General features: G+C 40.0%; 1 protein-coding gene and 1 long non-coding RNA gene across 6 annotated transcripts in view; one reads left to right on the forward strand and one right to left on the reverse strand.

The window, feature by feature from the left end:
* Positions 1-12,781, reverse strand: part of ATP8A1 (ATPase phospholipid transporting 8A1) — a 231,369-nt gene extending 218,588 nt beyond the window's left edge. For 2 of the 3 annotated variants that reach the window (XM_047719196.1, XM_047719195.1), the window contains exon 1: positions 12,411-12,781. In XM_047719196.1, the coding sequence (XP_047575152.1) occupies positions 12,411-12,459 (49 nt within the window). In that variant the 5' untranslated portion in view covers positions 12,460-12,781. The remainder of the gene's footprint in view (positions 1-12,410) is intronic. The other variant, XM_047719198.1, reaches the window with a different exon arrangement.
* Positions 12,782-12,873: 92 nt separating this feature from the next.
* The window catches only part of LOC125093681 (uncharacterized), a 28,080-nt gene continuing 18,796 nt past the window's right edge, over positions 12,874-22,157 (forward strand). For all 3 annotated transcript variants that reach the window (XR_007125316.1, XR_007125317.1, XR_007125315.1), the window contains exons 1-3: positions 12,874-13,347; positions 14,276-14,346; positions 19,308-19,474. This is a non-coding gene — a long non-coding RNA (uncharacterized LOC125093681). The remainder of the gene's footprint in view (positions 13,348-14,275; positions 14,347-19,307; positions 19,475-22,157) is intronic.

Raw genomic sequence — 22,157 nt, forward strand, 5'->3', positions numbered from 1 at the left:
GAGTAGGATAGGTAAGAGGATAGTTCTTAATTGCAGTAATGGAATTTGATACTAGGGGCCAAAAAAGACAGACGAAAATAGAGAGGGGAGGGCAGAGAAAGGGGAGAGAGATTGCTTCCAGAAATGACTCGACTATATAGATCAATTTAATCTATAAAAGAAATACCCCAAAGCAGTACAAGAAGAACATAGTATTAAATATATGATTATCATTTCAGGTGGATTATAGTTTGAGAGAAAATAAAATTAGATCCCTACCTCACATCTCACAACAAAATAAACCCCACAGGAATTACCTATGTAACTGGGTTTATGTTGAACCCTCAAAATTCTGGAAGAAAAATGTAAGTGAAAAATTATCATTACCTCGAAATGAGAAATATTACATTAAAGCAGAAATTTTAATGACAAAACTGAAAGATTACACATCATAAAAATTAACTTGGATACAGAGAAGAGTCCAAGATGGCAACGTGGGAAGACCTTGAACTCACCTCCCCCACGGACACACTGAATCTACACCTACCTATGGAATAATTCCTCCTGAGGAAATGAGAGATGGACCAAACAGCTTCTGTGTGATAAATGATAGAGAAACAATATAGAAGGTGGCAGGAGGGACAGACACATGGTAACAACTGGGAACCCCACCTCTAACACGGCAAACTGCAGTACTGAGGGACCATAGGCAGATTCATCTGTCCTAGGGCACAGAAAAGAGCTGCCTTTAAGAGAACCAGTAAAACTACTAGGCACTCACGAGGGGATCTGCTGGAACTCTCTCTAGGTCGGTGGGGCTGGCAACCACCAGCCCTATTTATATTCCCCCACCATCTTGATAGTGTGGACAAGCCCTGGGTCTGGGCACCCTGGCTGGCCTGCTGCCTCAGCAAGCACGGGCCACTAACTTCCTCCAGCCACAGTTTAAAAGAGCAACTAGAACATAAAGGAACCGGCCCCAGAAATGTGCTAAACCACAAGGCAGCTGTGTGCAATACTTTCCAGAGTCAGAGGGTCTGGGGAGTGCCACTGTTTATGTTCCCCTCCACCCTGTTAGGGCAGATAGAAGCAGGGTCTGGGCACCCTGGCTGGCCTGTTGCCTCAGCAAACCTGGGCCCCCGGCTGACTAGCCCCAGCATCCCACCATAGGGGGGTCTGATGCGGTACACCCTGGGACACCCCTGGACAGCACCCACTACAACTCCAGCCATCTTGCCAAGGACACACAAAGGGGCAAAGCATCCCAGAACACTCCAGGCCCACACAGATCCAGCTCCAGCTCCTCACTAGGGCATGAGCTACATGGAGCACTGCAGGACTCTTCAACCCACACCCACTTCAGCTCCAGCTGTCTCACCAAGGTCCTCCCTATTTAGAGCACCCTGAGACTTTCTAGCCCACACCTGCTTTGGGCTCCAGCCATCATGCCAGGGTGCCCTCTGCACAGGAAACCCTTAGAACACCCTGACCCACACCCACTTCAGCTCTAGTTACCCCACCAGAGCAACCCCTGCACAGGATGCCCCAGGATCCCCGGCCCACACCTGCTATAGCTCCAGTCAGCCAACCAAAGCCACCAGGCACACTGAGTCCACAGCGGGGACATCCCCACACAAGGCAGTTCCTTCAGGTTTAGGAGAAGTAGTTGTTCTGCCTAATTCATAGAAACAGATACACAAAGTCAAACAAAATAAGGAGACAGAAATATGCTTCAAATGAAAGAACAAGAAAAAAACCTTAGGAAAAAATTTAAATGAAAAGGAGCTAAGTGGAGCACTGGGTGGCCCAGTGGTTTGAGTATCTGCTTTTGGCTTGGGTCATGATTCTGGGGTCCTGGGACTGAGCCTTGCATTGGGCTCCCCACTTCTCCCTCTGTCTGCCATTCTCCCTGCTTGTGCTCTCCTTCTCTCTCTCTGTCAAACAAATCAATAAAATCTTGGGGGGAAAAAAGGATATAAGCAACCTACCTGATAAAGAGTTCAAATAATGGTCATAAAGATAGGACCAGAATGGAGAGAAGTGTGGATGAACTCAGTAAGAACTTTAACAGAGAGAGAAAAAACATAAAAAGAACCAATCAGAGTTAAAGAATACAATAACGGAAATGAAAAACACACCAGAGGGAATCATGAGTAGATTAGAGGGTGCAGAAGAACAGATCTGTGATCTGGAAGACAGGGTAATGGGAAGCATACAAGCCGAAGAGCAAAAAAGGTTTTTAAAAATGAAGATAGGTTAAGGGATCTCTGAGACAACATCAAGAGTACTAATATTAACATTATAAGAGTCTCAGAAGGAGGCGAGAAAAGGGCAGAAAACTTACTTGAAGAAATAATAATTGTGAAAACTTCTCTAAACTGGGAAGGGAAACAGGCATCTAGGTCCAAGGACGTTCAGAAGGCCCCATACAAGATGAGCCCAAGGAGGTCCACAAGACACACAATAATTAAAATGTCAAAGATTAAAGATAAAGAGAGAATCTTAAAAGCAGCAAGAGAGAACCAATTAGGTAGAAGGGAAACTCCAAGAGGCTATCAGCTGATTTTTTAGCAGAAACTCTGAAGGTCAGAAGAATGTAGCATGATCTATTCAAAATGCTAAAAGGAAAAAAAATCCACAGCCAAGAATACGCTACGCAGCAAGGTTATCTATCATTCAGAATTGAAGGAGAGATGGTTTCCCAGAGAAGCAGCAGTTAAAGTTCATCACCACTAAACTGGCCTTAGAAGGAATAGTAAAGTGATTTCTTTAAATGGAAAGGCAAAGGCCATAATTGAAGAAAATTACAAAAGGGAAAAATTTTCAAGTAAAAGCAATACACAGCAAAGGATTCTCAAAATAAAAAAAGATGTAAAATATGACAACATATTTATAACACATGGAGATAGCAGTAAAAATGGAGTTCTTTCAGAATATGTTCAAACTTAAGTAACCATGAACTTAATATACTCTGCTATATATTCAGAATGTATGAACCTTATGGTAACCAGAAGCCAAAATCTATGACCGATACACACACAAAAAGAAAGGAAGCCAAGCAAAACACTAAAGAAAGTCATCAATCACAAGGCAAGACAGCAAGAGAAGAAAGGAAAGGAGAAAAACTACAAAGATAACCAGAAAACAATTAATAAAATGGCAATAAGTACACATCTATCAATAATTACTTTAAATGTAAATGGTCTATATGCTCCAATCAAAAGAAAAAGGGTGATAGAATAGATAAAAAAAAAAATTAGACCTATATGTATGCTGCTTATGAGAGACTCACTCACTCCAGACCTAAAACACATACAGACTGAAAGTGATGCGATGGGAAAGATAGTCCATGCAACTGGAAGAAGAAAAAAAAAAAAAAAAGCCAAGGTAGCAATACCTATATCAGACAAAATAGACATTAAAATGAGGATACAAAAGACAAAGAAGGGCATATGTAATGATACAGGAAACAGTCAAACAAGAGGCTATAACAATTATAAGTATCTAAGTACCCAAAACAGGAATACCTAAAGACATAAAGCAAATACTGACAGGCATAAAGGGAGAAATAAAGGGAGAATTGACAGTTGTACAATAATAGTAGGGGACTTTAATAGTCCATTGATATCAATGGATAGATCATCCAGACAGAAAATCAATAAGGAAACAATGGCTTTGAGTGATACACTAGGCAAGATGGATTTAACAAATATATATGTATATATATACATATATATACATATTACAAGAAAATATACATATTTCAAGAAAAAAAATGAGAAAAGAATGCAAACAAGTGGAGGATAAATAACATGTTACTAAATAACCAATATGTCAATGAAGAAATTGAATAGAAAATAAAAAAAAATACATGGAGACAAATGAAAACACAATAGTCTCAAATCTTTGGAATTCAGCAAAAGCAGTCGTAAGAGGGAAGTTTATAATCTTACAGCCTTACTTCAAGATATAAGAAAAATCTCAAATAAACTATCTAACTTTATACCTAAAGAAATGAGGAAAAAGAACAACTAAAGCCCAGAGTTAAAGGAAAGGAAATAATAAAAATCAGAGTGGAATAAATAAGTTTTCCTACATTTTTAGTCTCTATTTCAATGAAACCAAGAGATGGTTCTTTCAAATGATAAACAAAATTGATAAACCTTTAGGCAGACTCATCAAGGGAGGGCTCAAGTAAAATCAGAAATGAAAGAAAATAACCAACTTCACTGAAATACAAAAAATAAGAGGTTACTACAAAAAGTTATATGCCAACAAATTGGACAACCTAAAAGAAGTGGGTAAATCCTAAAAACATATAATATTCCAAACTGAATCAGGAAGAAATAGAAATTTGAACTGACTTATTACTAATAATGAAATTGAATTGGTAATCAAAAATCTCTCGACAAAACTCTAGGTCCTAAGGATTCACAGGTGAATTCTACCAAACATTCAAAAAGAGTTAACACCTATTTTCAAAACAATTCAAAAAAGAGAAAGGAAAGGTTCCAAATTCATTCTTCAAGGCCTGCATTACCTTTACACGCAAACCAAAGACACTAAAAAAATGAGAACTGCAGGCCAATATCCCTGATGAACAAAGATGCAAAAATCCTCAACAAAATATTCGCAAACCACATTCAATAATACATTAAAAGAATCATTGGCCATGATCAAGTGATGTTTTATCCCAGGCATGCAAGAATGTTCAAATTCATAAATCAATCAGCACGATGCATCACATTAACAAAATGAAGGATAAAACCCATATCATCTCAAAAGATGCAGAAAAAGCATCTGACAAAATTCAACATCCATCGATGATAAAAACTCTTTACGAAGTGGGTTTAGAAGGAAAATACCTTAACATAATAAAGGCCATATATGACAAACCCACAGCTAACATCATACTCAATGGGGAAAAGTAGAAGTATTCTCCTCTAAGATCAGGAAAATCTGCTATTTGAGACAATATGGATGAAACTACAGGGCATTATGCTAAGTAAAAAAAGTCCAAGACAAATAACATATGATTTCACTTAAATGGGAGTCTAATAAACAAATGAACAAAGAAACAAAAAACAGAAACAGACTCACAAAGAACAAACTCATGGTTGTAGAGGCACGGGGTGAGGGGTGCAGTGGGAGAATGGGCAAAATGGGCGAGGGTAAGTGGGAGATTCAGGCTTCCAGTTATGGAATAAGTGAATCACAGGGATGAAAGGTACAGCATAGAGAATATAGTCAATTGTGTTAGTAACAGAACTGTATGGTGACTGACGGTAGCTACACTTGTGGTGAGCAGAGTATAACATACAGAGAAGTTGAACCAGTATGATGCACACCTGAAACTAATTTAACATTGTATGTCAACTATCCTTCAAAAAATTTAATTTAAAAATGTTTATGAAAATTAGTATATACACGAGACAACACAGAAGTTAAAGGTAAACTATAAACAGAGAATTTAACATATCAGAAACTCTTAAAATTCAATACAAATCAAACTTCATAAAGGAACATGAATAAACTATTTGGAAATATTAAAAATCATTAAACTTACCAAAATATATTCAACCTAATAACTGGAAGCAAGCAATGTAAACTTAGAGATTCATTTTGGCATTGTACATTTAAAAGGATGAAAAAAGATGGCAATCCAATGTTGAAGAAGAGATATAGCAATAGGTACTCTTGTTCACTTTCAGTGGTTGTATAAATTAGTATAAATAGTCTTTCCAGCAATTCTGAAATATGTATCACAGCCATTTAAAATGTACATACTTTTGATCCAGAAATCCCTTTCCTGGGGGCCTTTTACAAAGAAATAATCAGAAAAGTATACAGATAGCTCTAAAAATGCTTATCCAAGAATTGTTTTTTAAAACCTTGAAATGATTTACATGCCTTAAATGTCACATAAGAATCCTTAAAATTATATACTAACATAAAAATGCTAAGCTTTCATAAAATTAATGATCTATGTATTCAACAAACTGTATTGAGCCCCTACTAAGTTCCAGGCTCGACTCTAGGCAGAAGCTATAAACAGTGGCAGCAAAATTCCATTCTTCATGCAGTTTACAAAAATCTGTATCTGATAGAAGGATGCCCATGAAATGCTAAGTGGAAAAAAATATTAAAAATTATATAGAGTATGATCTCATTTCACTTAATAAACTTATTTCTCATCTCCTAAAAAATAGTTGGAGAGGATATATGCTAAAATGTTAACAGTAGTTTTATTTGGATGGCATAGTTTGGGGTGATTGTTACTGTCTTCTTGACACCTTTTGGCAGTATGCGTTTTTTTCCAATGAGCAATGTTACCCTTCTGCCAATCAAGAGAGCAAAGTTCAGAGTTAGCCATTTTTCTGACAAACATGGAGGGCCACCATGTCAGGCAAGCTGTCAGTGCGGAGTACAGCAGTAAACAGATCGTTGTTCACATTGTTTGTTTTTTGTTTTTGTAAATTGCTCCCATTGTGGTGCTCAGGTTCCAGGAGGAGGGTGTCTTGTAGGTGTGACTGTGAGGCATCTCTAGATCCTATTACCTCTCAGATCACAAGATTCATTTATTCATTCAATAGTATCTGAGCTTTCTACTACATTCCAGGCAATGTTCTCAGTGGGGGCATGTATAAAACAGACAAAAATCCTGTATTTAGTTAGGGAGTTTACAATCCACAGAATAATAGCTTTGAAAGATGCGGGGCCTCCAGTTATTAATGAAGAATGAAACTGCTGCCTTATAATATTTACATTCTAATGAAACTCTGTGACTAGAAACCCAGCAGCAAACATTTCACTGACTTCAAAGTATACTCTGGTCATGCAAACTTCTGTGGTTGTAAAGTAGGCTCATGATTCAATTCTCACTGGTTTTTGAAATAATACAATGAAAACATGAATGACAGTCTATAGATTAGAATACGCTAAAACAGTTTGGTTCTGTCACACTTCATATCTCCAGAATTACACTAAGTGAAATGACATGTATTGTGGATTCTCAATATTAATTACACAAAGTATCACTATGCTCATAAACCCTCTCTCTCACAATGCCATGTCAGTTATAAATCCTTAACCCAGCTCCAGATTTCCTTGGGGATCTCCCTTCATTCACACCTTTCTGTCCTGTCACCAAAATTAGTTGGCACACAGCCGGTGAATAAAACATGCTTGTTAAAGGAAACAAATAATCTTAGTCGTCTTTTACCTGGGACAAATGAAACCAACTCCCCCAAATTTCCCTTAACAGTTCTTACAGAAACTACCTGAATGCTTCTTTTGTTATCTTTTAAGTAAAATAAAACATAACATTCTGTAAAATTACAAACATTTTAAAGTTGTCATTTATACAAACTGGTTTAGAAAAACAATACCTGAAACAACTAAATTTATTACTTAGCACATATTTTTACACAATCAAATGAAGGTCTTACATTTCAGCATTATAATATTAGGCAGAAGAAAATGTAAACTTTGGAACATGTATGTGTACATTTCCTTAGTTTTTGAACAACTTAATGCTTACTATTTTGTAAATATAAGTTCTAGAATATTCCTTTATTGCAAACAAGAGCCTTAACAATCTGAATACCTGATGGCGACTGTGTCTGCCATTCTTTCTTTTTCTCTAAGTAATAAAACATTGAGTAATGTGCCCAGCTAGAAAACTCCATTTCCCAGCTTCCCTTGCAGATGGAAGCCAAAGTAAAATTAGGAGGAGTCTTTGTGTGGTACTTCCAGGAAAATCCTTTGGTCTTTCATCTTTCTAGGTTTGTTTTTGGTTTTGGTTTATGTTTTTTTGTGTGTTATCTTTCCCTATATGGAGCTTTTCCATGATGACTGGAAGTCCAGCAACCATCTTATGACTTCATGGAAGATGCTGAAGCAGAAAGGCAGAAAGACAATGTCCCTTCTAACTTCCTGAATTGAGCATTGCTGACGTAGACTGCTTACCTCCATATTGGGGTGAAAAAACTGTGTGTAAACCACCGTAATTTCAGTCCCTCTTTTTAGCACTCCTAATGTTGTACTGAGAGATCCATTTGATTCAGCCAGGGTAAAAATGAAGAAATTCAGAATTCTTAGCTTTCTGCTTTATCCTGTTTTGCTTTCTGGAAAATATATCTACTATCAGGGTTTCAACTATTACTTGTGAACTAAAGATTCCTCTTTGATTTTGCCCACATCGAACCTCCAAGTTTAAGTATCATCAAAACCCGTCCTTTTGGATATCCCACAATTCCTACTTCTTATTGTATTGACCCTCCTTCTCAATTTCCTTATCTTTTAATAGATTTTTCCCAATCAGTTTTAAGACTAAAGCAGAGTTCCTCAAAATCTGTTTCATCTATACCAGAACATCCTAACAAGTTCATTAAGAATGTAGATTCCTAGTCCTAAATGAGGAAAATCTTTATGAGTAACTCAGGAAATTACAGTTTTAATGAGATACCTGAGATCTTACAAACATTAAAATTTAAAATTACTCCTTGAGAACCTCCTTTCATTTATCCATTTGTCTCCTGTCCTATATTGCTATGTCCTATGGTATGACCTTTGTAAACTCCTTTCCTACTATTTCCCCTACACTCTTCCTTTAACCCTCCTGACTTTCTTGCCTTGGGGATCTCTGCTGTGACTGTTTCCTCTGCCTGGAACACTTTTTCCCTAGATCTTCACAAGGCTAACTCCTTCATTTCCTCCATGTCTTTTTTCAGTGAAGGCCAACCTAACCAATCTATTTAAAGTTGGAATCCATCCACCAACCTTAACGCACTACCTTCTTGTTATATTTCCCATAGTACTTACTACATAACAAATTCTGTATTTGTTAATGTATTGTGTTTGGTCTCTTGCCTCACTAAAATGTAAGGACCTCCAGAGCTGGGCCTTTTCTATTCTATTCACTGATGAATCCCAAGTACTAGGAAGAGTACTTACCGGAGCTCAAGGGATATTGCTCACCTGAGTTTACATTTTACTTAGAAATAATCTGTGATTCCTCCCTTCTCATTTTCACTGCTCCACTCCAAAACTACTCCTGGCCTTTGTCATTACTAGACTTTTTCTTTTCCTTTTTTTTCTTAATGCCGGAGTCTATCTACAGTGCCATTCTGTCCAAAACATCCAACATCCAGAATGTATCTTTCTAAGATACTTCTTTGGGGACGTCATTCCCCTATGATGATTTGGCTCCTAACTGGGCCTGTTAGATACTATGCACTGGCATCATGCTTGAATGAGAAATGGATTAGACAAACTCTAAGATCTTCAAATACTTGATTCTATATCAAATGACTCATCTTGGCATTTGAAATGGCCTGTAATCTAGCAGGAATCTACCTATCCAAATTTATATTTTATTCCTTCCAAGTTTCTCTCTGCTCCTGGCCAATTTCCTTAAGATCTCTCAAATAAGCCATGTTAACATTCACGATTTTTTTTCAATTGGTTACTCTTTACCTTCAATACCCTCCCAACTACTGAAAAAAAAAAAAAAAAAAAAAAAGAAGAAGAAGAGAAAAAAAAAAAGACAATACCCTTTGGATATTGTGTGCTACTCACACCTGAAGACCAGAGCCATCTAGCATTATCTGAGCCCCAGACCTACAGATTTCGAATCTATACCTAACAAGATCCCCAGATAAGTTCTGTGCACCTTAAAGTTTGGGAAGCACTCATCCCAAATTATTTCTCAGTGAAGCGTTCCCTGACCAGGCCTCATGCTCTATGTCCTGACCTCCAATGGGATCTCTGTCACCCATAGCAAGCACAATGTTCTATTAATAATATCCTCTCCTAGATTATTTATTCCTTTATTTCATAAAGCCCCCATTTGGATGTAAATAACTTGCACACAGAACAGCCACGCATTTGGCCAATTTGGCTGCAAGGAACAGAAACCCATTCAAGTCACTTCAAGGGAAAAAAGAGCTTATTCTAACAGTACTTGGGAACAGGGACTAGCAAACTCAGGGAGGGAGGGTTTCCAAGGTCGGGCTACCCCTTCTCAGCATCCGTGTCTTTGCCCCATTCTCTCCATCTAATGCATTCTCTCCCCTATTTTTCTCTCTTCACCATAGTTCCTGCTTCCTCATGTCAGCAATCACGTGACCCATTAGAGCCGGCTCCTCTCTTCTCTACTACCCTACTCACCTCTGCCCCTTTCTGCTTCAATTTTCACCCTCCCACTCTAAGCTTAACTCTTTCCTCAAGACAGAGGATCGCCACAGAGAAGCTTTTTGAGCCAAACCACAAGGTTACAAGTGTCTGTGCCACTATGGAGTGTCTGCCCCTGAGTCATGAGCCCATCCTACTCCCTCATCAGCCGAGCCAAAGGGGTTGCAGTTCAGAACAAGGCCCTTTAGGCAGCAGGAGCTGTCCAAGGAGAATATTCCTTAAGAAAAAAAAGTGTGGGCAGGGTGGGCAGTGAGACATATCTCCAGCTCACAAGGTCATTATTTATGTTGTCTTCACCGTAGTCCTGAGCAAAATACTGAGCACATAATAAACTGAAATCAACCAATATGGGAGGCAAGGGTCATTCACCAAGCTCCACTATGGCCCTGACACTGTGCTAGATGCCCAGAGAATACAAAGATTAAATAAAAACCGTCCTTATTTTGCCAGAGCACTACATCCAAAACAGGTCACTGAACTAGCTACTTGACCTTGGGCAAGTACCTCAACCACCTGGGCCACAGTTCCTTCAACTATTAGATGAGACTACCTTCACTTATCTGCAGGAGTGTGGTAAGATTCCATAAGGCAGGCTTTCAGAAAAATACATGGGATAATCAAAAACAATACTGTAGCCTTTTAATACTAAAAAAGTCCTATGTCACAGGTTTTGCATTGTTCTCTGGTCTCTTCTCTCTTCCTCATTTCTCACAATATAGGATTCATCAATGACTCCTATTTGAAAAAACAATCCCAATTATTACTACTATATTTTCATCACCCGTATGGCTTACTCAGGTAGTGATTAGAAACAGTCTATCCATTTCACTAAGAGTTATAAAACAAAACAGAATGAATTGTTTACTGTGTACATTTAAAAAATAACACTATCATTTATTCACCTTTTACCTAAAACTGTAATGTCTTATATACTTTTTCATTACAATACAAAGAAGAAATATGTACTAAATTCCTGTGTAGGCCACAGGTCAGTTGTGACTTGTGGAGACACCTACTCACAGCAGTTTCATTTAGTTGCTGTAATCAGTAAACCATAGATATTAGAACTCAATGCCCCCATATTTTACATCAAGACTCTAAGGAGGAAAAACAATAAAATGGCCTGTCGCAAGCCCGGGAGTTCTATTCTCCTAACTGCTGTATCTTTTTACTAAAACCACTTTCCCACCTGCCTCACATTAAAGGATGGGGTGGGGGGAGGGCGCAGACCAGGGATGATGGCAAGATAGGCTATTTCTCGAAAACATGTTATTCCACTCTGCAGGATTCAAGTGCTGGTCTGTGGGACAGCAAAACAAGAAAACAAATATCTAGATATATACAATCTTGGCTTTGCCATAAGCAACATCAAGAAATAATTTCCGAGTGACCATCACTTGCCAGCAAGAATGCCGAGGGCTTCTCAGAGAAGCCGAAGAGGGTGCCTCGGCCCTCCCAAAGCTTACTTACTATACCCTCGGACATCTGTTGCTCAGCGCTGACAGGTGTAGCCATTCAACAGCTGGCCCCGGGTGGAGCAAAGGAGACAGCTTCCACCTTGCTAAAAAGTCAGCTCAGCTGGCCAAAGTGAGGATCTCAGGTAAAAGGAAAACAAAAACAAAAAGCAAAAACAAAATCTCCGATGGAAGCTGGGTGAGACTCCACTGCAGGAGAATTGCAGAGACTGTAATGCACAGAACCCGCTGAGCACCCAGCCCCAATTAAGGCTCCTCACGCTCTAAGTAAGGCAAGGGGCTGTGGATCAAAGGCTCCTGCATCTGGGAAAGATACTCCGCTCCTCGGGGAGCCCTGGTGTGGGGGCTGTAAAGAGGTGGGTGCTGGAGGCGGGGGAGGCGGGCTGGGGATCTGTTCTCTAGGGTGAAGAAGTCGAGCGGAGACCCGGAGGTTTGTGCGCCAGTGGAAAGGGCGGTGGGCAGGACGAGAGCGCTCGGTGACAGGAACCGAATGGTCACGCTGCGGTGTAAAGCAAGCCTTGGGGCTCCGGCCGAGGACATCAAATCCGGGGATCTAGAGCCGGAAAGGGGTCTGCCAGTGCACTGGAGGCGACGCAGAGAGAAGGGTCTGCCGCGGACCAGGCGCGACCGCCAGACTTACCTAGGGGAAGAGGTGGGACGGCACATCTTTTCCCTAATACACACACGGCCCGACCCCAAGCTGGCCCCGGGCCACCCCCGTGCGCGCTGCGCGCACAGCCCCGCGCTGCGGCGGCCACTCACCCTCCGCGCGGGAGCGGATTTCCGACACTGTCCTCCGCATGGTGGGCATCGCGGCGACCGCCGCAGGTGGAGCCTCAGCCGGGACTCTGCACCTGTCACGGCGCCGCGCAGGCTGGAGACCTGGCTGCGCCGCGCCGAGTGCTCAGCCGCCGCGCGGGCCCCGTCGCCCACCCAGGGCAGCGCCGCCGCTGGACGGCCCCCGCGCGCGGGGGCAGGAGGAAGAGGCTACGAAGGTGGCAGCGTCCGCAGAGCTAGGCGAGCTTCCCAGCAGCCGCGGTGGGGGCCGCTCGGCGAGGGGAGGAGCTGGGGTGCCGGCGCTGGGGGAGGGGTCGCCGGGGCGCGCGCTTACTCGCTCCCGCGGCAGCGCGGCGGCGGAGTCGGGAGAGGAGCCGGGAGAGACCTGGGAGAACCTCCTCCTCCCCGCCCCGCTCCGGGCCGTACCATTCCTGATGGGGTAGGGTGGGCAGCTCCCAGCCTCCTCTTCCCGGCTGGGCGCCCTCGCTCCGCCTCGAAGCTGCGGCTTGGCTTTTCCTTCGTCAACACCACTCTGACTCTCCTAAATCTTGACCAGAGGGGAAGGGGTGCTTTGGCGCATGCATCTCCCCGTGTCCCCTCCCGCTACCCTCTGGCTTGTAATAACAATGGAGTTGCCCGCGGTCTGGAAAGCAGTGTTGGGTCCGAGTGGGCCGGCGAAGGGCGAGAGGGGTTGGGACGCCAAGGGTTAAGTTCCAGCCCCGGCAATGGAAGGGAAGCGGGAGTTTGCCGCCTGGGTGGAATTCTAGCCTCTCCGGGCGGCCACCAGCCCTCGCCGCCTGAGCTGCACTTGCTCCCTCGTCTGGCCCGCGAGCAACAGGCTCTGAGGCCGGGCTCACCCCGGAGCTAGTGCTCCTCCTGCCACTGGTGCCTGGGTGCGTCTGGAACCCCTGCGAGTGGGCCGGTGCGTCCCGCCAGCGCGTGCTCTGTAGCCCAACAAAGCTCGGGAATTGCAATAAATTTAACTATTGGGCCAGGTGGTTCAAAAATCACTTTTGGTTTGGTTTGTTTGTTTCGGGTTTTTGCTTTTACTCAAACCTGCAGGAAGTTGGGTACAGTAGTTTTACCTGAAATATATTAGGAAATGTCCTAATATTAAAAATCCATAAATATAGACGAGATTTTAATTTCCTTCGTATCTTAGAGATCGTCACAACTTCATTACCTCTTATTTTTTATACCGAGGTCTATGGTAACAAGTATGGAGACCACTATGGTAGAGGTATATATACATTTGCTGATCTTATCATCGAGTTAGGATGTGAGGTTTTATGTAGATTCTGGTGAGCTGCTGAGATGGTAAGAAAGGAATATTAAGTTAGAAGCAAATTGCTTCTTCCCTCATCTTGTGCTCTTGGTCCAGCTCCCAGTGGAAGAGAGACCTTACATGGAGGCCTTTCACGTGAGCTGCTTTCAGATCCTGCAGGGAGAGATCTGAGGAGGCTTGACCACAGAGATAAGTGATTATTCCCAAACCTCAAGAAAAAGTGAAATCTAGTAGCATCTTATCTCCATTTGTGGTATTTCCTTTGCCTCCTGCAGGTAACATTTGCTAATCAGGGCCCTGCCCTACAGGAATACTCTTGCCAGGCGATCAATGCATATTTATGAAGAGACCACTCCACTTGGCTCTGAGTCAGAGGCTGGGATTAGAACAAAGAAAATGTATTTCCAGGATTCGTGGAACATCAGCAAGGGTAGAGCAGGGCTCAAGATAACTGTGTTCTAGTGATGGTCATGATTTGCACGTTATGTTCTTATAAAAAAAAAAACAAGAAATGAGCATGCAGTCTTCTTAGGAAGTTGTCACTGGCCATTTTTATTTCTTCCAGGTCCAGGACCTCCTGTATAAAGCAGGCATCCTCTGACTTGATAAATATGAGTCTGGAACAAAATTAAAAGGGTAAGTACAACTTGGAGAGAGTAAACAATGACAACAATAACAACAACAACAACAACAACAGAAAAACAGCTTTAAAAGTTAGTGAACAGAAACTAGAGATAATGCTGAGCTTTTATGACTAACATTTTAGGTGTAATTTTATGCAAAGCCCGTCCCAGTTTTTACTCAAAACCAGTGCAGAGCAGCATGCCAGTATTCGATTTATGAACAGTTACCTTTGTAATTCCTAACAAGCCCTCAAATGAAGCTCAGTTCTGCTTATTTACAAATAATAATTAACTGAAGGGAGTTCCAGAGATTACCTCTGTTTTCCAGACAGCAATCCAGTTTATATGTGTCTCTGTGTTTGTGTGTCCCATTAACAACCCATCAGTGAAAATGACAACATAGGCCACTTGTACAGGAAATGACAACTGCCTTTCATACAGAGAAGATCATTGCATGATATAGACTGTATCTTGCTGTGTGTTGACTCCCAGATTATTCTATCACTATATCTATAATGGTAAGAGTATCCCGACAAACTCATTTCTGAAAAACAACTCATTCCTGATTGCTAGAAATCACACACATTTTTATGAGGTCAGAAACCTGATTGACAAAGAATACTGCACTAATCTACATCAGCTTGATTTCAAAGCCATCTCAGATGATTTCATCTTCCTTTGGTGAGCAAATTGCAGTGTGCCAGTCCCTGGCACGGGACTCTGGTTCCAGCACCATGACCTTGTCACAGAATCTATAGTACCATTCAGATGTCAGCAAGATCATTTCAAAGCTTTCAGGTCCTATGACTACACTACTGGTAGATTTAGAAGGAGAGGGTTATTCAAGGACATCTTCTCCAAGGACCAGGTTTTATCATCCTCCACAAGATATACATTAAATGCATAAAATGTGTGAGGTGCCAAGCCAGAGTGCTAGGTGACAAAGACACCTAAATCAGATGTGAGAGCAATGTAACAAATGTAACCAGCAATGTAATGTAACAAAGTGGCTGATACTTAATGTCCAGTAGCCCACAGACATTGAGAAAAGGAGAGAGTCCAAGAGCTGAGGTGATCAACATGATTGAACTGGGTCTTAAAGTCAGGGTTAAGGCTGTAGAAATGAAACAGAGACATTATTTCAGGTAGGAATGCTTAGCATATAGTAAATACTCAACAGTGATTGTTTAGTGAATGTTTAAGGGAAACAATGATCGAAAAACCTATATCCTTGGGAGGAACAGAGAGATCAGTTTGACTATGACAAAGCTTCTCCTTGGAAATCTGTACACTTTAAATGGGTGACTTATATGCTATGTGAATTAGAGCTAAATAAAGATGTTAAAAATATGTCTTTGCCATTGTCAGGCAAAAAAATTACCAAGTCCAGAAATTCAAAAAGAAATGTTAGAGGATATTCCTACCTTGGTGGGTTTTCACTTACCTGATGTTGCCTGAGTTGGTTGTTGTTTGGGACCACCAAGGATTAAGACTTTGGTCTCCTTTGGGAGGAACTCATAGTCATGTTGGTGAGAGAGGAATGCTGTTTGCTGATCTATATTACAGCCAAAAATGCTTTGTGAACTTGTGGCCTGAAGGTGTTCTCATGCCTGAGAACCCGGCATCCAGTTAGGACTGAGGTGTGGAAAACCTATTTCCACACTCCCATAAATTACAGATGCTGAATAGTGCTGGCCACTATACTCTAAATTCTTCTGCAGATGCACAGAATAATTGGATACATTAATGTTAAATTATCGATAATTACAATTTTAGTTGAAAATTGAGGTTAAAATATGACATAACATTCTATCAAATTGCAAAGCTACCTGGTTATTGTAAGAAAATATGCTTATTACCTTTGGTGCATAGATGGTATTACACTGATTCAGCAGATAGGGTAGGGTTAACATATTATATTATTAGATTTGTAAGGCATATTTCCCAAGTCTTCCCATCTTAATTGCTCTCTTTCTGTCACCATCCCTTACATGCACATCCCTCCAATAAACCAGAAAATTCTTTAGGCTCTGTTTCCAAAATATATCTTAATTCTATCCACTTCCCTTCATCTTTGCCACTCTTGTATACCATGATCTCTCACCTATAATAACCTCCTCACGGATCTGTCTGCTTTTATTTTTGTCACCCATTCATATTCTAGGTGCCGTGGTTATTATTTTCAAACACAAATTGGTTTATTTCTCAAGACTCTTCAGTGGCTTCCTATAGCACTGGGAATGAAACTCATACCCTTTATGTTTTTTCTCCTTGCCTTTCTCTCAGATTCATCTTCTGCCCCCTCATTTGGTCACTGGGCTCGGATTATCCCATACCCAACCCCAACTTAGATTGCCCCATTTCCCAGAGTGCTGGCCCCCACCACCTTGTCTTATTCCATCCTTCTCCTAGCACTTATCTCTATCTGAAGTTTTCTTATTTGCTTGTTTACATGTTTATGAGAAATAGGTCTTGCTACATTTGTCTCAATTCCAATTAGTGTCTGTCGTATGGCACAGTATCAATACATATTTGTAGAATGAATGAATGAATTGAAAATTGTGTGTACTGCGAATGATCTGGTTCCCTAAGATTGTACAGTGGACATCAGTAGCAGAATAGGTAGCATTCTATTTAAAATGATAACAAGTTATGCCCTTCATCAACATGTATACTGGAATGTATTACTTTGTCAGAATTATTTACATGAAATAATTTAGAGCATATTTGTCATGAAGTACTTGAGATCAGAAAAATCTTATGATACCATATTGGCTTTTGTCAAAATTAAGTGATGAAATTTTAAAAACAAACCAATTTCAACTAAAAGCTCTAAATCTGTTGTCATTGAATAATTCAGGCACTTACTCTTACTCAATGATAAAATCAATACTTTCTCTCATGCCTATGATTCATTTCTCATGACTGTATCATCATTTTCTGTTCCAACACCTTAGCAAGGTTTTAATTCAAAATTATAATGTTTTTGGGGCACCTGGGTGGCTCAGTGGGTTAAGCCGCTGCCTTCGGCTCAGGTCATGATCCCAGGTCCTGGGTTCAAGCCCCACATCGGGCTTTCTGCTCAGCAGGGAGCCTGCTTCCTCCTCTCTCTCTGCCTGCCTCTCTGCCTACTTGTGATTTCTCTCTGTCAAATAAATAAATAAAATCTTAAAAAAAATTATAATGTTTTTAAACATTACTATCATCTTCATATCCTTGGAATCTCCAACAAAAAAGTACAATGATATTTTCTTCACTGTAATTGAAAATACTTTACTCTTGTTTAAATGAAACTAGAATTTTAAAATGTGGATTTGTATTATATGAAAGGACTTTAAAAATTTTTTTTAAAGATTTTATTTATTTATTTGACAGAGATCACAAGTAGGCAGAGAGGCAGGTGGGGGGGGGGGGAACAGGCTTCCTGCTGAGCAGAGAGCCCAATGTGGGGCTTGATCCCAGGACCCTGAGATCATGACCTGAGAAGGCAGAGGCTTAACTCACTGAGACACCCAGGTGCCCCATATGAAAGGACTTTTAATAGAAAATTTAAAAACTATCATCCAGTCTATTTAAAATAGCATTCAGTTCACAGATAATCTTTTAGGGAAAAAGTTACTGAATATTTTACTCAGAAAGTAAACGAACAGTTAAGGGAAAACAGTCTTAGGGTTGAGATCTAAAATTCATACCTCTTAGTTCAAACTGATAAGAGACTAATTAAATGGTAAGATTTTTACTTTAAACGATTCTTTCCTATCATAGCCAGGAATTGTAAATTAGAACCTAATCAGAAGTACAAGTCCACCCCCCCAAAATTAACAAACAACATTCTAGTAGTACTGATCCTCTGTAAATATTATTGTAATATACTCTGTGAACTTTATAGGTAATACATTTAGCATGGTATTGTCATGGATTTTGAGATTTTAAAAAGCAGCTTTATTGAGATATAATTGACACACAATAAACTTCATCTGCTTAAATTTAAATTTGAGAAGTTTGGACATAGGTATCCCCTATGAAGCCATCACCACATTTAAGATAATGAACATGTATCTATCACTTCCAAAAGTTTCCTCTTGCCCCTTGGTATGGTTGCTTTATATAACTTGAGATAACCTTTTCTCCATGCATGCAATACAATTTATTGAGTGCCCACCAGGTTCTAGACACTGAGCTGGGTATTGGAGATTCAGTTAAAACAAATAGGTTCCAGGCCCTCCAGAACTCATGACATTGATCAAATAATGATGTAAATAAATATAAAATCAGAACTATATAGCACACTCTAAGGAAAGATAGTCTACACCTGCATATAGTGATTGTGCTACAAAGTATTTCTTGGCTTTCACATTATATCTAGAACTCTTTAAATTTGTTTATGTGTGTTTTTGTCATAGATCTAAAGATGTATAAAAATTGTGTTTCTACTGGATGCTATGGCTTTTATCTTGAAAACAGTATAATGTTTGTTATATGGAAAAGATAGCCAGTGAAGAAAGGAAATTTTATTATAATTCATTTCTTTCGTGTTGCCCAGAAAGCCAATATTGGAAACAAAAAGAAACATCCAAGGAAATCTCACTTTTTTTTCTTGCCATGTTAATTAGATGCTGTTTCAGGAAGGAAAGATGGCAGTACTGTGGAAAAATGTATTTAAAGAGATGAAAATCTCAGAATTTTCATTAGAATTTGAGTATAACAGTAAATGAGATGAATAATTATCATTACCAATATAATTGTATAATTCCATGACTTTTAATTGAGAAAGAATGCCGAGCCTAAAAAAATAGTTTCCTGATGGATTGAAATAAGCCATAACTTTCAAATATGAAATATTTGCCACTTGCATTTTGGCCTCTCAGATGATATAGCCTCTGCGCAAATTCGTAATTCATTGCGGTGTTTAGCAGATTTATTGGAAAATCACAGCGGGTTTTTTTTTTCTTTTCCTCTGATCCGAAAAACCAGAAACAACATCTGCTGGAAAGAGGAATTATTTATTACTGTAGTTTCTTGCCAACATTGAACTCTGAGGAAATCCACTAAATGGAGAAAGCGAACCAATCCAGGATTACATTTTAGTAATCCCCCGAAGAAAAAATGGGGGAACACTATGAAGAAAAGATACAAAGAAGGTAAGCTCTCTGCAGATTCAAGGTTTGTGGGGCTGGAGACACGAGATAGGAGCACAGCGAACTAAGGGCGAGTAGGAGAGCAGACGCTTGGACCTTTTGTATAGGTGGGCTTGCGTATGCCAGACTTCAAATGTGGGCTCCCCTTCCCTGCCTGTATTGTCTTGTCTTTTCTCCCCCCCCCCCCCCCACCATTTGGTTTTATGCTGAAAACTGACCTCAGCCTGCTACATTGGAACCTCTTTCCTCCTCCAGCATCCATGCTGTTCTGTCTCCCCCTGGCTCTCATGCTCTCAGAAGCCAGGAACCCTCTACCTGGGGCTGCTTCAATCTGCTGCCTGTATAGCCCCTTGGTTTTCAGTTGACAAGATTACTGACTCCTACTTAACTTTTCTCCCCATCAACTTTACAGAAAATTCACTTATATAAAATCAAATGCAGCCATTTAAATGTACAAGGTGGTGAGTGGGACAAATGTATACGCCCATGTATCTACCATTACGGTCAAGATCAGCAGGGTCCCAATGCCCACTGGCTTAATCTTGTTCCTACCTCTGGCTCCTCTTGGCTTCTCACTGGTTCTTGATTTACAATGAAAGTGCAGGAGGCAAAGGGAAACTTATAGTTTGGGAAATACTGAGAAATAAATTTGACTAAGTACAGGAACCAAATGAGGGGGCACTGTGCAAACCCGCAAAGGTGATGGAACGCATGCATAAAGTGAAGGGGAGGCAGCAAAGACTTGGGGACATGATAGACTAGTGTTTCGAAAAGATTCTTGTGATAACAGAATGTGGGGCATGAATTAGAAGCAGAGATACCAATTTTGGAGATGCCAAAGATCTGTTCAATTAGCAGAGGAAAAGGTAATTTTTTTTTTTTTAAAGAAAAGCTTGAATATAACATGAGACATTTTTAGTAACACTTACGGGACTATAGAGAGTAAAGGACAAGTTTACCTGAAAAAATAGATAATCTTCTCTGTATAGTTATAGACATAGATGACGGCTATATTTGAACTTTTTAGATATTGAGTCGATTTCTTATTGAATCAATTTCTGACATTTGAAGAGGGGAGATCGCCTTTGCTACTTTCTTTGAAAGATGCTATGTGAATGTTATATTTGAGTATTTGTTTAATTAGTGGAAGTGTTTCATTTAATCTTTTAATGCTACTTATTGATTTCAAGAGACTTGTTGCAAGAATGCTCATTAGTATTTAGAATGCTCATTAGTATTTATTAACATGTTAAAAATATACCTCTATATGTCATTTAGAAAAAGGTTTAATTGCACCTAATAGAAAACCCCAAAATAGCAGTGGTTTATACAAGGTTGAAGTTTACTTCCTTTTTTTTTTTTTAAGATTTTATTTATTTATTTAACAGACAGATATCACAAGAAGGCAGAGAGGCAGGCAGAGAGGGAGAGAGGGAAGCAGCCTCCCTGCTGAGCAGAGAGCCTGATATGGGGCTCAATCCCAGGATTCTGGGATCATGACCTGAGTTGAAGGCAGAGGCTTTAAACCCCTGACCCCCACCCAGGCACCCCGAGGTTGAAGTTTATTTCTTGTCATATAAAAGAGGTCTGATGATAGGCTATCTACTGTCATCAGATATCTGGCATCCTCCCTTTCTGTTCTGCCATGCTAACAAGTGGTTTCCATCCTCAAGGTCATCTCAGGGTCCTGGGTAGTTTCTGTTGTGCCAGCCATAATATCCACATTGAAAAAGGAGGAATAGAATAAGGATACAAAGGGACCTGAGCATGCTTTAAGCATCCGTTACTGAAATCTTACATGGAAGTTATGCTCATATCTTATTGGCTAGAACTTAGTCACATGGCTACGACTGAACAGGAGGCTGAAATTTAGTTTTTTATTCAGTTGGCAATGCACCTGGAAAAAACTTGGCATTCTGTTACCAATGAGGAAGGAGAGAATGGTGTTGAGGGTAGGCAGCTAACATTCTCTGCTACTCTTACGATTAAATCTCGGAAATCATTCTCAAGGTTGCATTATTAAAATCCTGCAGTTCTTGATGGACATCATAATGAAACTATGTTTTGTTCAAATTGTGTTTTTAAGTACTTATAAGAAAGAAGAAAAAGAACTTGCTTCATTTTAGAAACAGTCTTGATGAAACAGGTTTTTAATTGCTGGGGCTTAACAGAAAATTTACTAAATGATAATTGAAAATAATATTGAATTGAGTACAGTAGAAGAGAGGGAAATTAATGAGGTAATAACTTAGTTATTACAGTGACTTCCTGGTTAAAAACAAATAGAATCGTAGAGGTGAAAAAGAGACAAAGCAATGCATAGAGTAGAAACGTAGATCTTCTGTTTCAGGTTTTTTTCTGTGTTTAAACAGAAAAGGGAAAGATCAAAGAATTAGAGGTTTCTGAAGAGACACATTACCTAGTGTCATTTTGGGAACTTCAGTCTGTTAGCTGTATGCAGACTGTACTTTGAGGGGAAGGACCCACACCATGTTAGGAAGCTATGGTGGTCCTCTCATCAATAGGAGTTTTCTGGGTTCTTGACGATGGGGCTTTGGATCCTGGAAAGACTATGTTTATTTTTTTTTTAATTTAAAAAAATTTTTTAAAAACTTTATTTTTTTTAAAATCAATACTTAATGTACCAAATATATATGTTAAAAATATAGTCCTTCCTTGAGCTTAA

The sequence above is a fragment of the Lutra lutra genome, chromosome 2 (assembly GCF_902655055.1).
Source record: "Lutra lutra chromosome 2, mLutLut1.2, whole genome shotgun sequence".
NCBI lineage: Eukaryota > Metazoa > Chordata > Mammalia > Carnivora > Mustelidae > Lutra > Lutra lutra.